The sequence below is a fragment of the Paroedura picta genome, chromosome 5 (genome assembly GCF_049243985.1).
Source record: "Paroedura picta isolate Pp20150507F chromosome 5, Ppicta_v3.0, whole genome shotgun sequence".
NCBI lineage: Eukaryota > Metazoa > Chordata > Lepidosauria > Squamata > Gekkonidae > Paroedura > Paroedura picta.
Window position 1 is genome coordinate 88,187,813 of NC_135373.1, and position 27,422 is coordinate 88,215,234.

Below are 27,422 nucleotides of genomic sequence, written 5' to 3' on the forward strand. Positions count from 1 at the left end.
CTGTTGGGCTGACCCAATGCAAAATCCCTGAGGATTCATCATAATCTGTGCTTTGGAGCCTTGTTTTTGCTCCATGGTGTTCCTACTAAGGTGTGGATCCCTGATTTTTCTGGTGCAAGCTGTGGCCATGGGCATGATAAGTGATTTGATGGTGATGTTGAGGTGACCCTATGTAAAAACCCTGAGTATCCATCAGGATCTGTGCTTTGCTCCATGATGCTGTGATGACAGTGGGTGCATAATTTTTGTGGTCTACTGTATGATAGTGGTTTTATTTTGTTTCAGTATAAAAACCCATGTCTCAGATACAGGTTTTTGAGTTGCTGCTGTACCACAAAGTGTTGGATCCATTTTTTGAATGGTCCAGTTCACAGTCCTGGCTTCCACAAGTAATTTGATATTGGGGAAGATTACCCCCTTGTTAAACGAGCCAGATACCACTAGGCAAAGACCTCCAGCTAAAAACCTAGCTTGTCCTCTCTTCCTTCTCCACCAGACCCACTATCTATCCAGCAAATGTTTCTCTAGCCTGCAAAACTTGCAGGGCAGGGAAATCTTATCACAATAGACACTGCCCCTTCCTATTTTCAGGCTCCTCCTGGCAAAAGTTTTTCCACTCTCCCTTTATTGTCTTTAGTTTATGTTTATACTCCTGTACAAATCTGCATTTGTTGTAGTTTCACTATAATCCAAAATAAATGTAAGAAGCTGTAAATCTTTGAATCCCAAACTTTTAAAAAGAATGAGAAGTTTGTGATCCCCCCCCCCCCCCGGGAATGTATCACATACTGGCATTTACTGATTTGGATTGTTTTGTCCTACAGCCCTAGCTAGCGACTTGTTTTGCTGGAAGTTCACTTTAAGAAATAATATGAAGGTGGAGCATTCCCACCCTTCTTCATCACTGTCGCCATTGTGCATATTTCTTCACCCCTTCCTACTTAATCCAAAGTGACTTTAATTCTTATTGATTTATTAGTCTGAGGAAGAATGCTTGCACTCGAAAGCTCAAGCCTTGAATAAATCATGGTTGGTCTTAAAGGTGCTACTGGACTCTGGTTTTATTGTGATTTATGAGGAGTGAGGTGAAGGAAAAAGTCAAGTGATGAGGACACACTACTTGCATTTGGTGTATCATGTGCCTTACTTAGTTCTAAATTCTGTTGTGGGGGGGGGGTCTTCCTGTCCTTAGGACTGTGTAATGGTGGGCCTGCACACATGTGGTGATCTTGCGCCAAGCACTCTCCGAATTTTTACTGCTAAACCTGAGATTAAGGCAGTTTGCAGTGTGGGCTGCTGCTACCATCTACTGTCAGAGGAACATGAAACTGAGAAAGGTACAACTATTTTTCTTCTATTCCAGACAAGTAGCCAGTGTGATTAAAAAAATTATTTAACAAATAGCTTTTATTATTTTCATGGAATAATTCCTTGCTGGTTTTAATTACATTTTGTTGAAGATTTTCTTCTGAATGCCCTGTGGCTTTCCTGTTCTGTCGCTCCTTTCCATATCTGTACTGATTGTAGGCCTATGAATGAGAATGCTTTCATGTGGTTATAGAAACAGCTGGTTTCACTCTGCTTCAGTTAGAAATACGTGTTTTGTTCATTATTATATTTTCAGCCTTATAAAATTTATATCAGAATTTGCCCTTGGCAATGTACATATAACAGCATAATGCTAATTTATGATGCAGTTAAATGAGAATGTACGTCTTTGAGAACATTTTGGGATTGCACAGAGGTTTCTTTAGAAACCGGCTACTTTTATTTAGAGAGGGATCTTTTGAGGCTAGCACTAGATAGACGATTATGGCTGGAATCTGCATATTACTTATAGTGGTTTAGCACCAGGCCATCATAAATATATGTACATCAGTTTAAATGTTATAATAGGAGAGCAAACATTAATGTTTCAGATAATGTAAAAAGATTGTTCATATGTAGTTACAAAAAATACATTGTATATATATATATTAAATCTCAGTACTGTATGACTAAAAACTAGAGTTTTGTATGTTTGTCCTCCCTGAGCAATGAAAGTCCTTCTTCTGTCTCCCTTAGCTTTTGTATAAAAACCAGTCCCTTTGATACCATGGCAACTCATGAATGCTCCAAACAAAAGATCAAAGCAGTTGATTTGATTTCCATACTGTCTTTACAGCATGGGACATGTTTTGCTGTGTTCGATTCAGTTTCTGAGATAGTTGACACATGGCTGTAAAGAAAATAACAGATGTTTTTAACCAACATATATTCTGCAATATTTAAAAACCATTATCTTATTAAATTTCACTGACAGTTTTGTGGCTGCCTGACAATATCCCTGCTAAGTGACCAGTTCAAAATAAAGAGGGTTTTTGTTGCAGAAACTGTTCAGAAGAAATTCAGAGTTCTGGTTTTAATCTGTATGCATTTTGCCTAAGATACACAAAAAAACAAGTGTTTCTTCACTGAAAAAAAATGAAAAGTTGTGGGGGTTTTTGCTGCAATCCTATGGACATTTTCCTGGGAGTAAATCTATTGAATTCAGTGCAACATACTTTTGAGGATACCTGCTTTGGATTGCTCCCTTATTGTATCTTGAAGAAATCCATAAACCCAATTCTAGAAACTCATTGACATTTAGTTTCCATTGGATAAAAGGAAATATAATTTGAGTTCTGGCTTTCTAATTCACTGAAATGTCATTAGGGATTTCTTATTAAAATATATATGTCAAACAGTTATATTTATGAACAAAGGTTGAGTCCAATGGCATCTTTAAGACCCAAAAAGTTTTATTCAAATTATAAGCTTTTGTGTGCACCTGAAGTTATATTTATGTAACTTGCAATTATATTCAAGTGGCTTCATGCTGATATATATGTTGGTAATGCATAAATAGGCAACATATGCACATTAAACATTTGTGTCATTAGTTTGATCAGTACATGTTCAAGGACGGATGCTGGATTGGTTTTCAAAATGTTCAGAGAATACAACAGCATTGTAAACAAATATATGTTTTGAAGACATCTGGATTATTGTGTGAAACAATATGAAACATTTCAAATGATCATTCAAGACCAGGCATTTGGTTGAGGCTGCGGGAGGTTGACCGGAGCTTTGGTCTGGGGCTCCCGCCTTATCTGAGCATCCCAGGGTTATAATTAAGATCAGGACATTGGTCCTTGGTTGGAATCAGCCGAACTGGATTGGGGAGATTACCTTTTACTGCCATTGGATAACTGTGGGATATTGTGATTAATGTTGTTTTAATGGGGTTTTATGGGATATACTGTTTTATGGTTTTATTCTGTAAGCTGCCTCGAGGCAATATTGTCACAAGAGGAGGGGTATAAATTTAAAGATAAATAAGATCCAGTGTCTTGTAAATGTGCATTTTCTATCTTCCCCTAGACAGAAGGACCAAATTTAGTGAAGCTTTGGATGGGTATCCCATTTCTGTTCTACTGTTCCATAGTACCATTCAAACTTTCACTGGTTCTTTCCCTGAAAGTATCTTTTTGTAGCTAAGGCGGCTTGGAAAAGCACAAACAAACAGAAACACTCTACTGTCACTCTTGCATACTAACTTTTCAGAAGTACTGCTTCTATAGGTGCAATCCGTCATTATTCGAGAGAAGTGTAGAAAACTATTAACAGCTGAAGAAATATTCCAGTTTGAATCAGTGGAACACTATTACCTTGCCACTGTAATAATTCATCAGGAGAAACATCTATGCCTATCTCTGTCTATCTGTTGCTCCATTTTTAGAAAAACAAAAAGGACTGAAATATGCCAGTGCAGGTGCCGTATATATTCTGAAGGTATTAAGACAGTTGCTTTTATATTGTTATGTAGCTTTTAAATAGGTAAATTGTACAGAAGCAGTAAGAAGACATATATGTTTGTGTATACAAATCCTTGTGTTAATACAACTTTTAGTTATTTTACCTTCCAACATGATAATTTAGTGTTATATACCACTCACACTTCTGTAGAACTCTGCACACAGAAATTGTAGCATATATTTCATTAGTTTTTCTATAATTTCAGAATGATTTTCACCCAAGCTTAACAGCGCTTAGTGCTCCTTGGTTGTAATTTGCATTTGTTGTTAGTAATAAGATCTCTTATATAATTGACCTCTCATATAAATGAAAACAAATATACAGTTCATTTCACACTTTCAGTTCTATCAATACAGTGTTCAATATGAGAGAGGCCTTCAGCTGAAATGAATTTAAAGCTGTTTCATTTGCTTTAGAGTTCATCTTATAACAAGGACATAGTTTGGAAAATGATCTTATGTCAGGCCTTAGGTTGTTTAATTAAGGCATTCAAATAAACAATGGATTGTTGTGTGCAGGTATATAAAATGCAACAATTGTCCTTGTGTCAGACAAACTGTTCTTATAAAGCATTAAGAAAATTCAAATGGAAAATAATTCGTAGTTTCAGAACCTGAAACAAAACATAGTATATCCCCCAACTTCCTAGAGGGAATTTTCCGGTTCATGGCTCTTGCATGCTTGGAATTCTGGAACTCTAGATAACACACCTGTCTCAGCTTGTGGGAGGAGTTTTCAGAAGAAGTAAAAATAAAAAGGATTTTTAAAAAATTCTTTCCTATCTCCCAAATTGCTCATGGCCTTAGTTATATGTGGTCACTTAAGAGTGACCGTCACTCTCCGAGCAGTTCAAAATAGCTCTCTACCCCTTGTCTGGTTCTGCAGTAATCATTATCTTATTCTTCACTATAAAGTTACCACTGCAACTTCCTTTCTTCCCCTTAAATGTGAAGGAAAAAGAGGCACTTTGGCACTGGGTGGGAAAACAGCCCCGGCACACTTTCTCATCCACTTCTCTTATCCCCTCATGTGTGGACAGAAATGAAGTTTGTTATTGATTCTTTCTCTCACACACACATACACCCCACATCAAAGTTCCCAGTTGCCTCTTCCATGAAAAACATTTAAGTAACAGTATATTTTTCCTTGCAGGGCCATTTATAATTGGGAGAGGAGTGTTTCCTTTCGGAAAACAACAGAAGAAAGGTTTTCATACCTGTTCAACTCTGTTGTAATGTTTGTGCAAACGGCCACTGTGAGACTGGTTTTACTTGCCAAGGCACAATTATGTGACTTTACTGACCCATGAAACTACTATTATGTTACGGGTAGCTCCTAAGGCTCTTGAAAAAAGTTAAGAAGCTCCCATAAGAATAAGAAGAGCTGGGTTTTCTGTAGCCCATTTCTAAGGAGTCTCAAAGTCGCTTACAGTTGCTTCTCTACAACAGCCACCCTGTGAGGTAGATGCGGCTGAGAGAGCTCTGAGAGAACTGTGACTGACCCAAAGTCTCCCAGCTGGAGGCATGTGGAGTCAAACCTGGTTCTTCAGTTTAGAGGCCACAGTTCTTAACCACTACACCAAGCAGTTCTGCCCCTATTTCATCACTTGAAAAATTGCAGAGGGAGGGTTAAGGCAGTGGTCCCCAACCTTTTTCCGGCTGGGGACTGGCGGGGCAAGTGCCCCGCCCACACAATGCGCATGCGCGGCTGCGCCGCGCATGCGTGATGCCCTCTCCCCCCTCCCACAGTTAGAAGCTTCCCGGGCCGCAAGCTTGCGGCCCGGGGAAGATTTTTACTGCAGGAAGAGGGAACCGCTGCCCGGCGCCCTGGCCTTCCCGGCCCGGCACCGGGCCGCGGACCGCAGGTTGGGGACCACTGGGTTAAGGGAGTTTTTAAATACCTTTGAAATGGTATCATCCTTGTGGGGGTCATGAGGACACTGACACATTTAGCCTTGCCTTCACAGTGACTTGAAACCAAAGAGAGACTGGCTGTTCAGTCCATCCCTGAAGAGTTAGACCTTACTTCCAAATGAATGTAAAATGTTTGTGATTGTTTTTCATTTCTTTTAAACTACTGTTTGAAATCAGATTAGTTTCAAATTAAGCATATTCATAATCATATGAAAATCTTTAAATTTTTCTGGCTATCAGATCCAGCTCTCAGTCGTCTCTGCAGGCTAAACAGACCAAGCTCCCCCAACCTTTCCTCATAAATCTTGGTCTCCAAACTCCTCACCATTTTTGTGGCCCTCCTCTGGACATGCTCCAGTTTGTCTACATCCCTCTTCAACTGTGGTGTCCAAAACACATCATGGCCAATCTCTTTAACCTTAGTCTGACAGTCTAACCATTTTACCACACAGGCTCAGAAAAGTCAGTGAAACTATTAAAAACCCCTATATTTTATCAGAGGGGATGTTCCCCCACCCTCCTTGTCTGTGCTGCTTGCCCATGCTGGTGTCTTGTGAGGAAACCTTAGCTGTCATTGCAAATAGCATTGGAAGGCTGGTGCAGCTAACCTGGGGCAGGATGTTCCAAGTTGCTTCATTTTCACACTAAAACAATCATCATAGTGAACTGGATGTCCAGGTTTATTTTTTGATGAGTTGTGCTTTTCATAGGCATCACTGTCTGTGCAAAAAATTGGGAAAGGGGTTTACAGTTGCATAGGCCAGGACAGATTCAAATGAGTCTTGGTCTGAAGTAGCACAATAAAATAAGAGTCTGGTTTTATAGGCCAGGATGTTATGATTCCCTTCATATTTAGTAGTACTATGACCATCCTGAAGTAGGTGGCTAATGTTGAGTATTCTAGCTTCATTTTGATGAGTTTCATGTGCCACGGATAGATCAACAAATCTTTTTATAAAAGAAGGCATTTCACCCCTATTCCATTTTTTTCCTAGGAAAAAATTCTGGAAATGTTACTTCTCTAGGTGCCCCTGCATTGCTAGAGAAATATTTATGTAAAGTCCACATGTAAGAAAGTGTTAAAAACTTAGGTGATAAGAGTTATTCTCCATTATGGATTTTCTTTTTGAGTTTGATCACCAATATAATATAAACCAGCCAAATTTGAACACAGTTTTGTGGCTACCTCCCAGGTAGTAATCTTTATAATTAAATAGCTGATAAACTGTTGGTGCCAGTCTTGTGAACTCAGCTGTGAATGAGATATAAGTTACCCTTCACTGTTTATCTTTGGCCTGAATCCCATAGCGATCTCTGCCAATAAATGTGTGATTAATACAGAGATTTTTTGATGCTTGGCAGGGCCAAGGTAATTACCTAACACTGACAGCTGTATCTGATCTTCCGTCAGTTATATGTTTTTGGCAGGCTTGGCACAAGTTTTATTTTTTCCTTGAGGTAGTCTGTTGCTTTCCAGAACTGCTTAGGAAAGGAGTCTTGACACATTTGTGATTCTTTCTTAATTTTCATTTCACTTGTATGAACAAAAGGACTGTAAACACTTGTGCACAATAGAACTTTAAAGTTACAGAACAGTCATCAGGATGCAAGCTCAAGTAACATTTGGATAGTTTTGAAAATGAAAAAACCAATTTTGCGAAGAAAGTTCCATAATCTATTTATTTTTGTTTGATATGGTTATATATTGTTATACATTGAACATAAAATATGGTAGACAGTCCTCTGACAAAATTTAAGCCACCTTGAACCTTCAAAGAATGTAAAAAAGATCTGTCTTTCTTTTTTGTTGGTTTGTTTTTCCTAACAAAAATTTGAACTATATTTTCCCCCCAAGTTGCACATATTATGTTTCCTATTATTTAACTACATACAATTTCATGATGCTTTCAAACAGAATGAATTATTGCTCTTTTATTTAAGCAAATGAAGCCAGGGCTTCACAAAACCTGTCTTTAGCACTAAGTAATATTATAGACAAAGACTGAACGTCTTCAAACGAATTAAGAATACCCCTACTGCCCAAAGTTAAAGCATTATAAATGTTAGTAATACAGTCTGAAACTTTATCAAAGATGATAAAATATATATCTCAAAATATAATGTAGGATGTGGAGGCCTGCAGAGGTCTACATGCATGGTAGGGTAGTTGCTACACGCAACTTTTTTTTTCACTTTGGAGATCACCCTAACATCTTTATCTTTAAAGGTAAAGGTTCTAGAGTGGAGGAATCTATTTGGAAGACAATGTATTCTCAATGTATCCAGTCACCTGCAAGAAGTGTATTATATTTGTTTTCCTCCCTGAAGACAAGATGGACTATACTTGTCACAAGTGTAAATTTATAAGGTTTTTATAAGAGACTATATTAGGGGCCTGAATGAGAGGATTAAAACTCTGCATGAAACCAAGGAAGGAGATGATTTCATTGACCAGAACTGTGTGAACCTACATAGGAAAGAAGAGACTAGTACAAAGAAGAAAGGGGGGGGGGCAACAATTTCATTTCTCAATGAAATTCTGGCCAACAATTTCATTTCTCAAATGGTGGAAGAACCTACAAGAGGCTAAGCAATACTCAGTACTTACCAACATGTAAGATTTGTGGGTAGGGTGAAGGAGTTGGGGACCCTTGGCGGGGAGAGTGACCATGTCATCCTAGAATTCCTTTTGAAATGGGGGAGCCAGGAAGTTTGTAGTCAAGATGCATATGTTAGACTTTTGTATGGCAGACTTTAATAAACTGATACATGATGAGAGTCATCCCATGAACAAGGGAAGGTGGCCATGAGTATTACAGCAAGGTAGAAACATGGTAAGGGATCCAAGAAGTCTATTTGGATGGACACAAAACTTTAATAGAAGCTAAGGAAGAAAAAGGAAATGTTCAAGAAATTGAGGGAAAGTCAGACCTCTGAAGAAGAGTATCTGCAGGTTACTAGGCACTGTGGGTCAGTAATCAGAGAGGCCAAGGTTGGGAGTGAGCTGAGACTGGCCAAGGAAGACCCTTATAACAAAAAAGAAGTTTATTCAGATTTGTGAGGAACAAATGTAAGGTAAATGAGGCATAAGGCCTGTTGTTGCATGAAGATAGACTCTGACAGAGGACAGAGAGAAAGCTGCTTGTTTTTCCCCTGGAAGAATATGGACACATTTAGGGATGGTAGTAGGCAAAATATAGTGTCTGGGTGGTGGGTTGACAAGGAGAGAAAGGTTGTTGAGAGGCACCTGGCTGTATTGGATGAGTTCATATCCCCTGGACTAGATAGTGTGCATACAAGAGCGCTCAAAGAACTTTCCGGAGAATCTTCAGAACCTCTTTGAGGACTGGAGATGTGCCAGAATACTGGAGGAGAGCTAATTATTATTATTATTATTATTATTATTATTATTATTATTATTATTAGATTTATAGCCCGCCACTCCCTTGCGGCTCGTGGCGGGTAACAATATCGCAATTCCCCATTAAAACCCCATAAAACAATAATAACATTGCCAATATTGCCGGCATGGCAAGAATGGCAGCTCAACTCCCCCCCTCCCTCCCAATCTTCAAAAAAAGGGAGAAAAGAAGACCTGGGAACTACAGGCCAGTGAGTCTGACCTCAGTTGCAGGGAAGATAATGGAGCAGATATTAAAGGGGGTGATCTGCTAATATCTGAAGGACAATTTGATGGTCTGGGAAAGTCAGCACAGATTTGTTTTCAACAGGTCCTGCCAAACCAGCCTGGTTTCCTCCTTTGACTGTGTGACAGACTTACTACATCATGGAAATTCAGTTGATGTTGTTTACCTGATTTCAGTAAGGATTTTGGCAAGGTTCCCCATGATGATCTGATTGGTAAACTGGAGGGCTGCAAACTGGATTTTCAGATAGTTAGGTGGATAGGGAAATGACTAGGCAACTACTCAAATAGGAGTAGTTAATGGCGTTTCAGCAAATTGGAGAGAGGTGAGCAGTACAGTGCCACAGAGTTCAGTACTGGGTCTGGTACTTTGCAACATTTTTATCAATGATCTGGATGAATGGGTGGATGAACTCCTTATTACATTTGCAGATTACACCAAATTGGCAGGAATACTGAACAACCCAGAAGATATAGAGTTCAACAAGATCTGAACATGCTGGAAAAGTAGACAAATGAGAACTAGATGCAATTCAATTAGGATAAGTTCAGAGTTCTATAACTGGGTCACAAAAATGAAAATCATGCATACTGGATGGGAGATAAGCTTCTGGGTCGCCGTGTGTCTGAACGAGTTGTGGACTGTACGTTAAATATGAGCAGACAGTGTGATGCAGCGGTAAAGAAGGCAAATGCAGTCTTGGGCTGTATTAACAGGCATTACATCAATATCACAAGATGTCATAGTCCTGCTGGTCAGGCTGCACCTGGAGAACTGTGTGCAGTTTTGGAGGACTCACCTTAAAAACAACTTGGACAAAATTGAGAAGGTACAGAATAGTGTGACGAGAATCAACTGGGGCCTGGGGACCAAGCCCTATGACGAAAGGCTGAGAGACTTGGAGAAGAGGAGGTTGAGAGAGGACATGATCTCTTTAAGTATAGCCATCTTGGTGTAGTGGTTAAGAGCAGTGGCTTCTAAGCTGGAGATCTCGGTTTGATGCCCCGCTCTTCCACATGCAGCCAGCTGGGTGACCTTGGGCTAGTCACAGTCCTATTAGAAGCTGTTCTCACAGAGCAATCTCTCAGAGCTCTCTCAGCCTCACCTACCACACAGTGTGTCTGTTGTGGGGAGAGGAAGGGAAGGTAATTCAGGTAGTGAAAAGGAGTGAGTAAAAACCAACTTTCTTCTATTTGAAAGGTTATAACTTAGAGAGCAGGGAGCAATTCCAGTTGGCAGAAGAGGGTATGACCCACATTAATGGTTTTAAATTAAGTGTAGCAACTAGCTGTCAGGGGAAAAAATGCCACAGTCAGAATAGTTCAGCAGTGAAAGGCTGCCTATGGAGATGGTGAGGTCTTATTCACTGGTGGTCTTTAAGCAGTGGCGGGACATATTCTTTTCATTGATGCTTTAGGCATCAACCTGTAGTCAACCTGTGGTCCTCCAGATGTCCATGGACTACAATTCCCATTTGCTGGCAGGGACTCATGGGAATTGTAGACCATGGACATCTGGAGGACCACAGGTATGATTCTGTGATTCTTGTGAAGTAATAGAATTGTAACATAGATAATGACAAAAGTCTTTGTTGTTCTTCACTAAATATAAGATTTTTGGAAAACACTATTTGAGAGGGAAGAGAAGGGACAAAACTAGATATTCAAGGAGTAATTTGTTAACAGTCCCATGTCAGATTTGAAACTAGAATGCAACTTCTGTCAGGGTATCCCAGAACAATTATATTTTTTTCCAAAAGGGAATTAATTATTGTCACAACTGTAAAACATTTGTATGAAGTGCTAGTGGCTATTGCAAGAATTCTGTCCAGTTTGTGCCACGTTAAGTCCCTTGTTTGCTTCATATAGATTGTCTCTCAGAATGGCAATTGTGTCATTGAACTTAAATGAAATAGATGTTGTTAGATAGTCATGCCTTTCTTTAATTGCTGCTGACTATGCAGATTGTATTGAATTAGATTTTTGAACAATATATCAAGCATTTTTATTCTCCTAATACTATAAACGACTCTATACATTTTCTGTTTCTATAAACTGGTTTGTGTAATTTTGTGCATTGTAATAAGTTTGATGGTATCACTTTGATGTTATACTGCAGTGAGACAATGGTTTTTATAATTTTCCCCTAAATGTTGGATAAAAATCTATTTTTAGAAGGTTTCTTGAATGTTGAATTTGAATACATCAATATATATTGAACTCACACTTAGAAGCAAGCTTCATTTCCCCCATTCCTTTTGTGGCTAGTCTATTGATTCACATTGTAATTAGCTTTTGGTAAAGGGAACAGCATATTTTTTCCTCTTTAAAAGCCAATACAACTTTTAATCATTTTAGAAGGGCATAAATTCTTATAGAAAAGCTGTTTTTTAAGCTTTAAAGTTTTTCAAGAAAGATTTGTGTATACATTGTCTTTCCTCTATAATAGCGATCCCCAACCTGTGAGCCACGGACCACATGTGGTCCGTCAACTAACTGGAGGTGGGCCACGAAGGATGCCTTCTCCCCCCCCCCCGGCCCTTTACTTCGTCCACGATCCGGCAGGTGCACATGGGACTATCTCGTTGCAGAGAAACAAGCTCAGGGTTCCCATTGATTTGTCATTGTCATGAGTTAAAATTTCCATGTAAATAAAATGTTCCTTATGTTCATTGTTGTGGCATGTCCGTATCTTATTTTGAAGGGATGTTTAAACATTACCAAAGCGATCAGAGTCAGAGAGCATTAGGGCAGTGGGCCTCAGTAAAATTGTCAAGCGTGGAGTGGTCCCCGGTGATAGAAAGGTTGGGGTCCACTGCTCTATAACATATTTTTTTCAAAACATGCTTTCATTTGCATTCTTCTCTCCTAACTTGAAGGTGTGTGGGAGACAGGGAAGCATTTTCCTCCTCCCACCCATGAAAGATCTGTGGTGAGAATGGACAGTGGGCTTTACCTCTAATTCCTGTAACTTCTGACAATCTTTGCTTTGTATAATTTTGTTTCCAGCCTGTTGCTTCTTCACTAGTTTCACGTGTTATTTATTATTTATTATATTTATATACCGCCCTCCCCGGGGGCTCAGTTTGCCAAAGGCCTTACTTTGTGGCATCAGAGAAACCATACATTCACTGCTTTGATTAATCAAGAAAATGTTCAAGTTGGAGAACTTCCTTGCCTCTCCTTCCCCCTTCCTACAGCAGCTCATTTATCACCACAAAATGCTTCTCCTTGGGGATCAAGTATCCTGAGGAGTGACATTGTGAGTTTGCAGTGTAAAAAAAAAGGAATAGATGAAAATAGCCAATTTAGTCTAGGTCCAACCTAATCAGATGTAGTTTGAGATATATATTTAAAAGCTGGATTTTCCACAGTGCTAGTTGGCCTTGTTTGTGTACTTCATTCATATCCACCCAGAGCTGTAAAGAATGGGTGGTATAAAAATCCAAATAAATAAATAATAAATAAATCCCGCTTTTCTTCCTCGTGGTCACTCAAAGAGACTTACATTGTCTTCTCCATTTTAATTTTGCAACAGTTTTTTGAGTTAGGATGTATGTCTGGTCACCCGGCAAGCTCCCATGGAAGAGTGGGGTCTCCCAGATCCTAGTTTAACACTTTATAATCATTAAAGCATCCTGATATATACAACTGTGGTATGCTACCATAATCTGGTATTTTTGAAATTCCCAGATTTGTTGAAGAAGGCTGTATTAAAAAATATGTTATGTAACTCTGTTATCTGAAAAAATCCCAAAGATGTTAACAACTTGATAATCCAAAAGGACTTTGCAGCACAAACAAATGTTCAGCAAGTTAAGTTAGAACAATGGATTTTATATTTAATAGATCAGATCCCTGGAGATGCAAGGAAAGGTCAACAAGAGACAAACACTGGAATATCCCTTCCTGCCTTCCCACTCACAATCTGCCTAGCCTCTACTTAAAAACTACCAAAGAAGGAGAACTCACCATTTCCTGAAGAAGCCTGTTCCACTGAGGAACCACTCTGTCAGGAACTTCTTCTGGATGTTTAGCCGAAAATTCTTTTGAATTAATTTCAACCCATTGGTTCTGGTCTAATCCTCCGGGACAACAGAAAACAACTCTGTTCCATCTTCTATATGACAGCCCCTCAAGTATTTGAAGATGGTTATCATATCACCTCTTAGTGGCCTTCTTTCCAGGCTAAATGGACCAAGCTCCCTCAACCTTTTCTCATACGACTTGAACTCCAAACCCCTCACCACCTTTTTATCTCTCCTCTGGCCATGCTCCAGTTTCTCTACATCTTTCTTCAGTTGTACTCCCCAAAACTGAACACAGTAGTCCAAGTGAGTTCTAACCAGAGCAGAGTAAAGTGGTAACATTACCTCGCATGATCTGGACACTATATATCTTTTAATACAGTCCAAAATCCTGTTTGCCTTTTTAGCTACTGAGTCACACTGCTGAGTCACGTTCAGTGTATTGTCTACTAAGACCCCCAGATCCTTTTCACATGTACTACTGCCAAGACAAGTCTCACTCATCCTATAGTGATACATTTGATTTTGCTACCTAAATGCAGAATTTTTCACTATTAAAATTCATTTTAGCCCAGTTTTCTAGCCAGTCAGCCTCTTCTCCAGGCTAAACATTCCCAGATCCCTCAGTCTTTCCTCATAGGATATGATCCCCAAGCCTCGGGCCAGTCTCATCACTGTCCTCTGAATCCTCTCAAATTTTATCTACATACTTTTTGAATGGAAGCCTCGAGAACTGCACACAGTACTCCAGGCGGTATCTGACCAATGCAGTATATAGTCATGTGAACAAACTTACTACAAGTATTGATCCCATTAACATGGTTCATCCTTGCACTGCCTCCACCAATGTTTCATGACAGTTTGAAGATTTGCATGTAAGCCATAAATATGTTTGAAAGAAGAAGAAGAACATGTGAAGGAGCGGGAAATCAAACCCGGATCACCAGATTAGAAGCCACCCCTCTTAACCACTACACTAAGCTAAGCACATACATTAAACAAATTCTAGGTTAAAATCTTCTGGAAAATCCCTATAAATGTTTAGGTGGTATAGTGCTGGTGGTGTAACTGGTTTTACCATCCTGTTGTGCAAGGGATCTTATTTGGAGCTTAAACAATAGCTTGATAAATCATTTTAAACATGGCCCCCCAAGGTTAACAATTTTTTATCAGTAAAATTATTTTTTTCATACTTTGTCTGTTGTTAAGATGAAATACCATTTGACCATCTCTTGCAATGCTCTTAATGTAACCTTTTATTAGTTGTAAATTTGCTCTCTCACTTGCTCTCTTTTTTTGAAAAAATAATGCATGGTTCCTCTCTCTTCTCTAGGTGACATTCAAGGAGCCTGGGGTTTTCCCATGTGCCAGTACTTAAAGGAAGATGTTTGCTTCTGTGGTCGTAATGCCAGAATGGCAGCCTGTTTGGTACAGTGCTTTTATTTTGTGTTTTTAAAGTTTTTCATCCAGAGTTTCATTCACGTTATGGAATTAACTGTTTTTGGCTTGGAAAACCAGAGCTGTGCAGAATATCACTAATGATCTATTTATGACAAATTATAAAGAAATATATTGCAATGGAAAGTATATTGACATTTTATGTAAATGGAAGAGTAGACAGAAATGAAAATTGAGTAAAGGTAAAGGTATCCCCTGTGCAAGCACCGAGTCATGTCTTACCCTTGGGGTGACGCCCTCCAGCATTTTTCATGGCAGACTCAATATGGGGTGGTTTGCCAGTGCCTTCCCCAGTCATTACCGTTTACCCCCCAGCAAGCTGGGTACTCATTTTACCAATTTCAGGAGGATGGAAGGCTGAGTCAACCTTGAGCCGGCTGCTGGGATCGAACTCCCAGCCTCACGGGCAGAGCTTTCAGACTGCATGTCTGCTGCCTTACCACTCCGCACCACAAGAGGCTCATCGAAAATTGAGTACAAGTGTATAAAGTTTAAATTCAAAGATGGACAGAAAGTCTTGGCAGTTGTCTACGAGAAAGGAATATATGATAGGAGTGCTAGCACCATCACTGACTAAGGTAGTCTTGTCCTGGGCATCTTTACTGTGTTCACAAGCAGCCTTCTTGCTACAGACACAGTACAGTCCTTCAGTCCTTTTTTATCTGGATATCCAATGCAGGTTTACGTTGCATTGAGTCGCCAATATGTTAACTGTTTCTTGTCTCCCCCTCCCCACTTCCCTGGAGTCTCAGACTTATGAACCTTCTCATAATGGTGCAGATGCTAGCTATGAATCAAAGGGGATAGCTGTGTCTGCCTAGTATTATGGAGATTAGAGTATTAGAGCTGCTCCACTGCTTCTGGATGCAGTGCTATCCCAACTCCAGAAACACATATCCTTGCTTAAACCAAATGCTTCCTTAATCCTTTTCTGATCCTCTTATATACCTGTTTCCCTCAGTCTTTACCCCTTTGACTTCTTCGTTCTGTGCCTCGGCCTCCATAATCCCTTCAAGCACGTTCAGACAGATTCTTGTTTTTCTTGCACTTTAACTCCTTTCTTCAGTAGACTACTGGTGGACAACACCTCTTTTTCTTCTCCCATCACATTGCTGTGCATTTTTTTCCTGTTCCTGTTATTCACTGGGAGCTTATTTTGGGAAGCCACATTTCTGTCTTTTTTCCTATGTCCTGAGTAAACCTCCAGTCACTGCATTTAAATTGCATGCCTATACTGGCATAGATATGGCTGTGTACCATGTGGCATGGTAATACACACACACACATACATACATATATACATACATACATATACATATAATACACACACACACATATATATACACGTGTTTAGCAAAAATATGGCTGGAGTTAACTTTCTAGTGACAGATCTTGGTTTTGAGCATCAGGTTAGAAGGAGAAAAACTGAGTAATACTGTTTCTGCCACAGTACATGCTTCTGCCACAGTTCAGGTGAGGGAAGCCACCTTGAAGACTGGAGAAAGCAATACAGCTCATATTTGCTACAGGGATGACAAAATTAAAAAGTTGGTTTTTAGATTAAAGTGTATAGGCTAGAGGCATGGGGCAACCTCCTTTTTATTCAAATTACATTTTAAAATGTGGCAGTGTTTGTCATTATTCTGCAGGAAGTTTTGTTGATTTTCATATCAAGGCTGAGTCAACCTTGAGCTGGCTGCTGGGATTGAACTCCCAGCCTCATGGGCAGAGCTTTCAGACAACATTTCTGCTGCCTTATCACTCTGTGCCACAAGAGGCTCTATTTTTAAACATATCCCCCTTATACTTTATTTGTTTGCAAAAATAAATATATATATGTTTCATTATAATTTAACTCATACAGTTAAAAAAGTGATGAGAATACAGTCTCTGTTAATATGTTATTTTCTATATAGCCTATTTTTAAAACATTCAGCTACAAGAATGAACACATCCTTTTTTTTTAAATCTTTAAAGGCTCTGGAACGAGTTGCAGTTGGCCAAGTGGTGAGTAATGTTGTTTATTTAACCCTTCTAAAGACAAAGCCATTTTTTGTCTCTGAATATTTTGAATGCATGACCTTATACTGAACTTGTAGTTTGCTAAAATCGAAGAGTTAGCAAATAACAAAACGCGAATTTGAGGCAGATTGATATTCCACTTCACTGCCATGAAATTGCACCTTTATTGTCTGGTCTTCATGGACCAATGATAAAGCTTAATTTTCTTCAGTTAATGAGGAATGATTTAAATAGAATTACATTAAAAGTACTCTAGATGTTTTTTCCGTTCAGTCTTCCGTCAGCTTTATTCATTTTTTTAGCTTATTTCAAGTCAAGAGGAATTCTTCAAGACTGGTGGTTTAAGTGGAATGAGGATTTTAGGCTTACTGTAGGGTGATTCTTGTATTGCTTCATGCAAATTTAGAATAAAAATCTTGTCCTGCTACTGCTAAGAAAATATGACATTAAAGTGCTCATACTTGGTAACTCCGTGATTGAGTGTGGCAATCTCACCACTGTTTGTTCATTCTGGTATAGTTCTTTGTAAATAAAGTAGTGTAGCTCACTGAATTCCACGTAAGATGCCTGAATTTGATACAAGATAGGGTTCCCCACAGCACTGATAAAAATGTTCTGACCAAGCCGTGATATCAGGGCTCTCTCAGCCTCATCCACCTCACAGGGTTTCTGTTGTGGGGAGAGGAAAGAGGAATTCATATTTTCATGAAAACCTTTAGGTAGACAGTGACTCACATAGGCCCATTATGCACGGCCGCCGAAACAGCGATTTCGGGTCACATGGAAAACGCGGAGGGGGAAGATGTGACGCACACCGGTTATGCACGGGAGGGGGCACAACGGCGGCAAAACCCAGAGTAACTGATTATGCATGCGGCGATCCCGGCGCCGCTTCTGGTTGCGCCCTGGTCACCCGGAAGCTGCGCTTTCTTCCGCGTTTCACTAATGCGGCTTTTTTGGCGGCATGCACCGAAGCTGCGGCCGGTTGCAGCCAGCACCGTGCGTTATCGGTGATTTTAGTCGCCGCCATTCCACCCCGAATGTGCGTTATTGCCCCCGTGCATAATGGGTAATAGGGGTAATGATTCATTTGATAAATTATGCTGTTTAATCATGTGCCATACTAGAGAAAGCTACAATTTTAAAATTACACATGAATACATGAAGCTGCCTCGTACTGAATGAGACCAGTGATATATCACAGTCACTGTTGTGTACTATGATAAGCAGTGGCTTTCCAAGGGGTCTCAGATGTAGTCCTATACAACAACCCCTCTACAAGCCTTTGCCTGGCAATGCCAGTTGTACTTGGAAGCTGCTGCAAGCCAAACAGATGTTCTATCACTACATGTGTCCCCACACCAGACTACTAATACACTTCGATAGCAGCTGCTTCAAAAAGTACAGATCATGGAACCGACTGCCAGCTCACTGCATGTATAGTATTTATCTTCCTAGCCGAAACATGTGGATGAATGCGGAGGTGCAAACAGATTCTTTGTGACCCGCTGCTGTTTGTAAGTTTAATGAAAATTTCTCTTTAATAGGCTTTCTCACAAAGTCAGTGTGTTTGACAGACCTTTCCAAGCAACATAAAATTTACAAATTTGTAAATTAATATTCTTCTTTCCCTTGAGTTGTTCACAATTATATGGATGTATGTTGTTTATCATAGTGTATTACTACACTACACATTCGGATCTTTCCTTAAGAATTATTTGTTATTGAGATAAAAGTTGGAGTCCAGTGGCACCTTTAAGACCAACAAAGTTTTATTCTGAGTATAAGCATTGTGTGCACGTACAGATACCTGGTCTTAAAGTTGCCACTGGACTCAAATGTTGTCCTGCTGCTTCAGACCAACATAGCTACCCACCCAAATCTGTCTTGTTACTGAGATGTTATTTCTATTTAAAGTCTAATATTGCAAGGACTTAAAGCCAGAAATTACATCATGGAACTTAACTTCCTCTCATCTAACTAGAACACACTGGTAAGACAGCTTCCTAACCAAGCCTAATGAACAATCAGTGATACTTTCCTCTCTCAATGTGAATTATACATAGCTAAAAATATAAAAATGTGACTGTATTGCAAAGATTTGCTTTGATTGATTGTAAAGCTAGCTTCTGACAGGACTCTCAGTATTCCTTATTTTTAAATCCATGTCTCAGTTCTTTCTGTGGACACTTTAATTCATTCCTTTATAATTTATCATTTATTTTGGTGTATGTATGCAAGTTGGGTGGAAGTTCAGCACACCAGATTTATGGACTTGTGTATCCCTGCTGTAAACCCACTAGCCTCCTTGGAGCTTACACAGGGGATGAATTTGGCCCTACATTTTAAAGAAGCAAGCATTATTTTTACTTATGTAAACATAGTTCATTTGTAAAGGTATGAAGTTCTTCAACACATGCACTGTTTTTAGAAACCTAGTGCTTTCTGTATACATCAGGGAAGGAAAGTGAAGTTGTTGGAGGGAAAAGAGTACATTTAATACTTGTGAAATATTTCCTCTTTGACTTTAAAGAAACACATCAAACTCTATTGGGTACATTTCTGCAATAAAGCCAGCATAACAAATAGTATAATTTAGCCTATGGGGCCTTTTTTTTCCCTCTCGCTCTTTTCTCACTTCCATTCAGTGTTTGCAGTTTCCTGTGTTTATTTTTTCCAACAATTATGGTTACATCTTTGTATGTCTAAAGAACATTGCTTTAACTTGGGAACAAGAGAATTATTACTAACATGGAATGAATACAAACCAGTAATTAGTTGAAAGCTGCCAACTATTTTTCACTGTTGTAGTGTCTGGTTCCAACTTCAACTTCCTGCTGTTCTTTGATTTCTTGCAGCTGCCTACAGAATCATTGTTTTATCGAGCTGTCTTACAGGTTATTATAGAAGAATTTTATGGAATCAACAGAAGGTAGGAGGGTGTGATTTCACATACCTTTATTGAAAAGCCACTTCTGTTTCTGTTGAGAGCAATCCTAAGCAGGTCTACTCAGAATTAAGTCTCATTTTATTTAATTGGGCTTACTTCCCAGAAAGTGTCTTTAGGATTTGCAGCCTAAGTCTTGGTATGTAGTAGTGCTACCCTAATAGAACCAACATGTGGAAAGAGGAACAACAGTACTAGAAGAAAAGCAAAAAAAAAGCTTTAAGGATTTCTGTAAACCAATGTTAGTGTGAGATAACAAGATGGCATCATTTGCACACAGAAGAAGACAACAGGGATGACAGTTCTAACCAAAATGACTTGACATATCATTTAAATTTAAATTAAATAGATACAGAGCCACCAGGCAGCCTTGTCTGACACTGTTCAAGGATGGATTTGTCACCTCTCTACCTACAGTGAACTTGAGCAGTAGCATCACATTGCAAACAATATATTAACCATAGTAACCTTTTATCAAGTGAGGTACCTTGCAGCTTCTCCCACAATCTAGTCCAGGAGACAGAATCAAAGGCCCCCTTTGGGTCTATAAACTCTACATAAACAATACCATCTAGAAAATATGTATATTTTCTGATCAAGTGGGATAAGAGCAGATATTGATCCGGTGTTGAACTATCTTGCTTGAGGTCTATCCTAAAATATACAATCACATGTTGTTCTGGTACTTCAGATCAATATGGCTACCCACTTGAACCTAAAATATTCTGTTGCTCTGGCCATTCTACAATAATATTTAAAAATCAGGAGAATACAGATCACCTGAACATGATAATAAACTGATCAGCCAGGAGCAACCACAGTCAGCTTGGGAGCCCTTTTTTAAAAACTGGCACAATTATTGTATGCCTCCATGATTTGGGTTCATCCTGTCTAGTTTATCCAAGTAAACAAGGGAGTGAGTATTTCCATACATCAACACAGATTAATGTTGAGCTACTCATTTGGAATAAGATCAACACCCGGAGGCTTTCCCTGAGCGAATATTAACTATTAAGTCCTCTGTTTTCAAGGGAGTAACAGCTGGCCATGTTGGTAAACAAACATTTATAACCAATGGCCTGATGACAAAAATTCTTGTTAGAGGAAAACAGGCTCTTAAAATGTGCTTCAAAAACCTTTGAGGAAATGCAAGAAGGAATATAACTGATTTTAAGACCCTGATTTATAATAGACGAGAATGCTTGAGCTGTCATGAGAATCGGCAGCAGTTATTTGTGGAATCCATGTGTTATGCGATTCTTCAGTTTTCCATAATCTGGTCAATTTCTTGTAGTATTACTTGAGAGGCAAAAACCGCGAGTCAAAATAACACTATTTCAATGGATTACATGGTGTCTTTTCTGTACAAAGATTTTCTGTACAAAGCTTAGGTCCATTCTTGAAAATGGTATATTTAATAGTGTTAGAAAAGCAGCTAAAGTCAAGCATAACAATGAATGATGATACCTGTTGTGACTAATAATTCACAAAGCACTTTAACTGTGCTAAATGATTAACAGAGGTTAATATATTTTTTCTCAGTAGTAAGATATGTCATTATAATTTCTATCTTGTAAACAAAGAATTAAGTTGCAGGGAAAGAGGCTTAGACAAAATCACCAGAGTATTCCACATCTGAGGTGGTCTTGGGGTCAGTTCTCTGCTAAATCTACCATTCCGCAGCTTTTTTTACTCGCTTTACTTCAGATACAAAACACAACCAAGTATATACAACTTTTGGGCATCTAAGCTTCATAATAGACCAGTTTTATGAATGTATCATATGATAGAGGGGCATGTTTTACTTTTAATTATTATTTTATATTTTATTTATTTATAAAATTTGTACTCCACCTTCCTGCCCCATTGGGGCATCTAAGGAAACTAACAAAACTAGCATTATAAAATAAAAACACATCATAACAATAAGTAAATCTAAAGATAAACTACATATTTAAAAGCACAGACAAAAATAGTTAAAACATAGGCAAGAAGAGGGATCATTGGGGGAATGCTGGTAGAAGACTGTCTCTGGGGGCAGAGTTCAGAAGGATGAAACACAGCCTGTTTCAAGGCTAGGGCAAACATCACCACCCATCTAGAAAGCTTTAGCTACCTCTCTGTATAGACCATCTCATCTCCATCTCTCTGAATGAGTCTGACAGGGTTTTATAAACTGTGAAGGCTACTACTTGTAGTTCAGACCCTTGCTCTGTGTGTGTGGATTGTTCTATGGATTCTACTATGAAGGACTGTGCATGCTGCTTTTGGTTAGGGGACTTTTCTGAAAATTATTTAAGAAGGCTGTAATTAGACAGTTTTTGAAAAGCCTTCTTTGGCTGGTCAACCTATCTCTAATTTACCATTCCTAGGTAAGATCATTGAAAGGCTTAACAATTCCAGCCCCTGAATGAGGTAACGCCCCCTTGACCCTTTTCAATCTGGATTTTAGGGCTGGTTTCAAGATTTAGATGCCTTGGTAGCTGTAGTGCACAATCTCCATTTGCTACTATATAAGGGAGCACCTCTTCTTGACCTGCATTCTATCTTTGATACAGTTGATCACTAGCTGCTTTTTAGGTACTTGGAATATGACATGATTTTTATATTTTTGTCCAACGGTACACAGAAAAAGCCATCAGGACTTGAAGAATCAGCACATGCTATAGGAGTAACACTTTATTGGATCCTTTCAAATATCTGTATGAGGCCCCTTAATGAGATTTGAGTCAGCTGTCTACCAGTGTGCCGGTAACATCCAAATATGTGCCTTTGCTGCCCAATGTCTGATGATTGTTGTCAGGTGGCTGAAGGAAGCTCCTTCTGTTTGTCAGTAAGGTAGTCTGTTCTTGAGGAGGTCCCAGTGACCATTTTGGCTCTCTTTGAGAGGTCCTATGAGGAGCTTAGGGGGTCCTGTTAGACTCTACTCTGTGATTACCCAAACAATTCACTATGGTGGCTAAGAGTGCACTTTTACAGCTACATTTTGCTCAAAAACTTTCTCATCAGGATCTCACAGAGCTGGAAGAGACCATAAAGGGCTGTCCCAATCCAGCCCCATACCTTCCTGGGAACTTAAAAATCATGCAGTCCTGACAGGTGCTCATCCAGTCTCCTCCTAAAAGCATCCAACAAAGATGACTTCACCACCCTCTGAGGCAGCATATAACATCTACAAACCACCCTCACCATCAGGAAATGTTTTTTAATATTTAAGTGGTACCTCCTTTGCCATAATTTGAATCTATTGCTCCTAGTCTTTGTTTCTAAAGCTGAAGTAAACAAGTTAGTCTCCTCGTCAACATGTCTACCTTTTACATCGTTAAACACTATGGTATCACTGTAGAAACAGTTTCAACAATACAGTAACATTGAGGCTTGATAGTTACAGTGCACTGTGTGCAGGACTTCCCTCAACAACTATCTGAAATTGCAGTTGGTAGAGCACATGGCAGTCTGTTTACTTTCAGGGGGTAACCATTGGGAGCAATTTTCCTATAATTGATTGCCAGTTTGTATCCAAATCTAATTCAGAATGCTGGTGCTTATCTTCATGATGTGAACCACATATCTGGGTCTCCCAGCTTGTACCCACGTGGCAACTTTGTTCAGCACAACACTGTCTGTTGGTTGTACCTTCTTCCACCAAAATGCAGTAGTGTGCTGGTTGTTCATGTGCTTATTCAGTGGCTGCCCTTATCTTTTAGAAGAGTCTCCTCGAATTACTGAGGAAGGACCTGATCCTGTTTACATTCCAAAGGCACTGTGAAATTGAACACACCAAGCAGGCCTCTGAGGTTTTAAAAGTTCAGTTATGGTGTTTGCTTTAATTGATATTGTGTATTTTAACTGGGTTACCTGTCTCAAGTCCCAGTAGTTGGAAGAAAGATAGGTTTATATGTAATTAAGAGCTATGGCTCCATTAGCTGACTAAAAAATGTAAGGATTATACAAGCACTTTTTCTTCTATCTGAATTGCTGATAAATTTGGGAAGGCAGAGTTGCTTCATTTTAATGATCTATACATCCATTCATCTAACTATGTCTAATAGGTTTTCTATTATTTTTCAGGGGGGGAGGAATTTAGAAGTGTGTTTAAACCTATAGTGACTTAAGAAATCTGTACAAAGTAATCTAGTCTGATTTTATTCTTCGGGCCTCATCACCATTGTGGGCTGACATTGCTGACAGATACACTGATATGTATCTGTCAGGGAGCAGAGCATGAACTTGCTGACTCTCCTGTATTTCTTAGCAGCTTTTAGTATCATCATTTATGGAATTGCTCTGGATTGCTGACATTGCCACAAGAGGCTCTTAGTAAAGAATTAGTAAATAAGCATTATTAATATAACAAAAGTTAAATATTTTTCAGAGATGAGAAAGAGATGAGAAATAGATATGAATTGACATCCTTATTAAACATAGTTATAACAACTTCATCTTCATAAAGTTCTGCTTTGGATAATCCTGACTTCTATATGATTTAAAAAATTTTATTTAGATTGTTTATAGTCACTGAGACGCCGGTGGAATTATATAGTAAAAATCAAGTATAGTAAACAGATTGTTTTATTATATGCTTTAACTGATTTATCCTACCCCGAGCCAGCTCACTGGGAGGGCAATATATAAATTAAATAAATAATAATATCTCAAAATTGATGACGTACAAACAAGATAACAATCACTATGAAAAGGACCAAACATGTTTGGGGCCTATGGACCTTTTTCATTTGTCACAAATACATACGGACATGCCAATAACAATTGTTGATCTACTAAGCCAAGCCTGGTGTTGAATGATTCGAGGTCCTCCACCTTACGCTTTAGACAGATTGACATTTTCAGTGGCCACCTCTCTCTGTAAGTCTACTGCCACAAGCATTCAGCTGCAATCACTAAACTAAAACAGATATTTTCCTGTCAAGATTGAGAGCTGATTACAGATTAAATTTAGAAAGTCATGTTGGAATTCTGAATTCTGAAGATGGTGAAGAACAGACATCAAAGTTTTGACCTTTTGAAGCCCTGGACCTTATGTCATCCTGATAATTGAAGAACTATTATTTCTCATGTGAGCCTAGTCCCCAGTCAAGATAATCAGAGTCTCCTTTTCCTTTGGGGGGCGGAACTTTGCCAATTAGATGACATCTACTGAAAAACAAGCTATGGTTTTTTTTTTAGACTCTAGGCCGTCTTCTTATCTCTCCAAGCCCTTGGTACTAAGTTTCCCCCCATGTCTCAAGTCTTCCTAAAGGTAAAGGTAAAAGTATCCCCTGTACAAGCACCGAGTCATGTCTGACCCTTGGGGTGACGCCCTCTAGTGTTTTCATGGCAGACTCAATACGGGGTGGTTTGCCAGTGCCTTCCCCAGTCATTACCGTTTACCCCCCAGTATGCTGGGTACTCATTTTACCGACCTCGGAAGGATGGAAGGCTTGAGTCAACCTTGAGCCGGCTGCTGGGATTGAACTCCCAGCCTCATGGGCAAAGCTTTCAGACGGCTGCCTTACCCCTCTGCGCCACAAGAGGCTCATTCTCTCAAGTCTTCCTAGTTTTAGTTTAATTACTGTTTCAGCTGCTGCTGCTTTTCATTTGTTTTTATATTGGGGGAGTTGTCTTGTAAGTTGTCTTGAATGTCACATTGCAGAAATGTGATACATAAGCTTAATAATTTGAAAAACTGTAATTGGAAAGAGTATTTGGGTATTTATTATGTATATTTCATTTGATTTATGCTAAAATGTTTTCTGATTTTTTTATTTGCCATCTAACATACTTTATTAATAGGGTATAATTTGTAATCTTATTCAGGTTTGCTTTTCATCCCAGATCAGTTTACTGTGGGCTCACCTGATGGCTCTGAAAAGATAAGCTTTTAGTTGTATTGCTCTTTCTTCTGTTTAGCAACAAATACATTGAAAATGGCCATAGCATGCTGGGAGCTATAAAAAGCTAGCTTTTGGAAAGCGGATAGCAGTCCTTTCACCTAGGGGGAAGAACATATGGATATTCAGTAGAACATATGGATATTCAGTAGCAGTTCTATTCAATTGCAATTCCATTAAAAACTAAATTCATTTGGTACCAAATAATTAATTGTGAAATAATTTGTAAATTTTAAGTAAAAGTTATTTTATGACCTGACTTATCACTAGTGCCTCCTGGAAGATATGTGTTCTGTGGGCTGTTAATATTTATAGTATTTTAATATAAATCTTATTTATTATTTCAGCGACCGAAATATTGGGAAAGTATTTTCTAAATCATCTTCATTCCTTGATTATGTTAGAAAATCCTTAAAAAAACTTGAACTTGATGAGTCAAAGGTATGTAGCTGATTACTCAAAATATATGTAGCTCATATTTGTAAACTACACATATTTAGAGCCGTGGTTTTCAACCTGGGGGTTGAGACACCTTTGGGGGTCGAATGACCCTTTCACAAAGGTCATGGCAGGCAAGCAGCTTGGCTGGGGAGGGGGGGGGCGTCATCCACACAACAGCCTTGCAGGGTAGATGGAGATAGAGTATTCGTCTGTCTGGAGCCATGGAAAAGAACGAGATCAGCATTGTGGGACAAGAGGCAGCACTGAAGTGAGAAACCCCAGGAAAAAAACAATTTTTATACAATCAATTTATATACAGAAGAATGTATCTTCATGCCATTGGTCAGTTTCAGTTTAATTTCTGTGAAAGGTCACCCAGCTGGCTTCATGTGGAGGAGTGGGGAATCAAACCCGGTTCTCCAGATTAGAGGCCACAGCTCTTAGCCGCTACACCAAGGTCACTCCCATTCTAAAGATCAGTATCATCTTTCTTGTACTTGACTGCTGCATCCCGGGACCAGATTGATGATTCCCAGCCACAGAGTTCTTGATGATGTCTTTTGATTGTCCGATATAAATATTGAACAGTATTGGTGGTGGAATTAAATGGAATCCTGGAAAGGCAGGCAATTGATTTTGCATCTCCAATAGAAACTCTTTATGGCCTAAAAAATTGAAAAGAAAATTCAGAACCATCAGAGTACAATGGATGTTATCCCTATTCTATTCTTGAATCAGTGTAATAAAATCGAAGGGTTCACATATGTCATCCTGTTGTCTGAAATGTTTTCATATCCTTTCAGATAGACTATCTTGCTACTTACAATGGGAATATTACTACTTTTAGAGGGAATATATGTGTGCTTGTAAATACTGGCATATTCTTTTAACAAGCTTCCATTTCTAAAGGTAATATTCAAGAGTTATTCTTTTAATCAGTTTACTTAAACATAGACAGAAGCCCAATAACTGTGATCTAAAGAACACTTCACACAGACTGAGCTTGGATGTAAGCCAATTTAATTTCTGCAGAGAGGTTACATGAAAATGAGGGAACGACTTAAAAGGAAACCAAAAGGAACACCTAAAAAGCTATTTAAAAACAAAGACTTTCATAGAATATATTTCAAAAACAGCGGGATGGATCCTACCCCACTGTACCACTCAGCAAAGTGCAAAGCCTTCTATTTATTTACGTTTATTAGTTATTAAAGCATTTACGTTCTGCCTTTCCCCATG

General features: G+C 38.9%; 1 protein-coding gene across 4 annotated transcripts in view; it reads left to right on the plus strand.

Moving 5' to 3' along the window:
* Positions 1–27,422, plus strand: part of METTL25 (methyltransferase like 25) — a 53,021-nt gene that overhangs the window by 16,543 nt on the left and 9,056 nt on the right. For all 4 annotated transcript variants that reach the window (XM_077338944.1, XM_077338947.1, XM_077338946.1 and 1 more), the window contains 5 exons: positions 1,193–1,337; positions 14,758–14,852; positions 16,860–16,889; positions 19,763–19,836; positions 26,090–26,183. In XM_077338944.1, the coding sequence (XP_077195059.1) occupies positions 1,193–1,337; positions 14,758–14,852; positions 16,860–16,889; positions 19,763–19,836; positions 26,090–26,183 (438 nt within the window). The remainder of the gene's footprint in view (positions 1–1,192; positions 1,338–14,757; positions 14,853–16,859; positions 16,890–19,762; positions 19,837–26,089; positions 26,184–27,422) is intronic.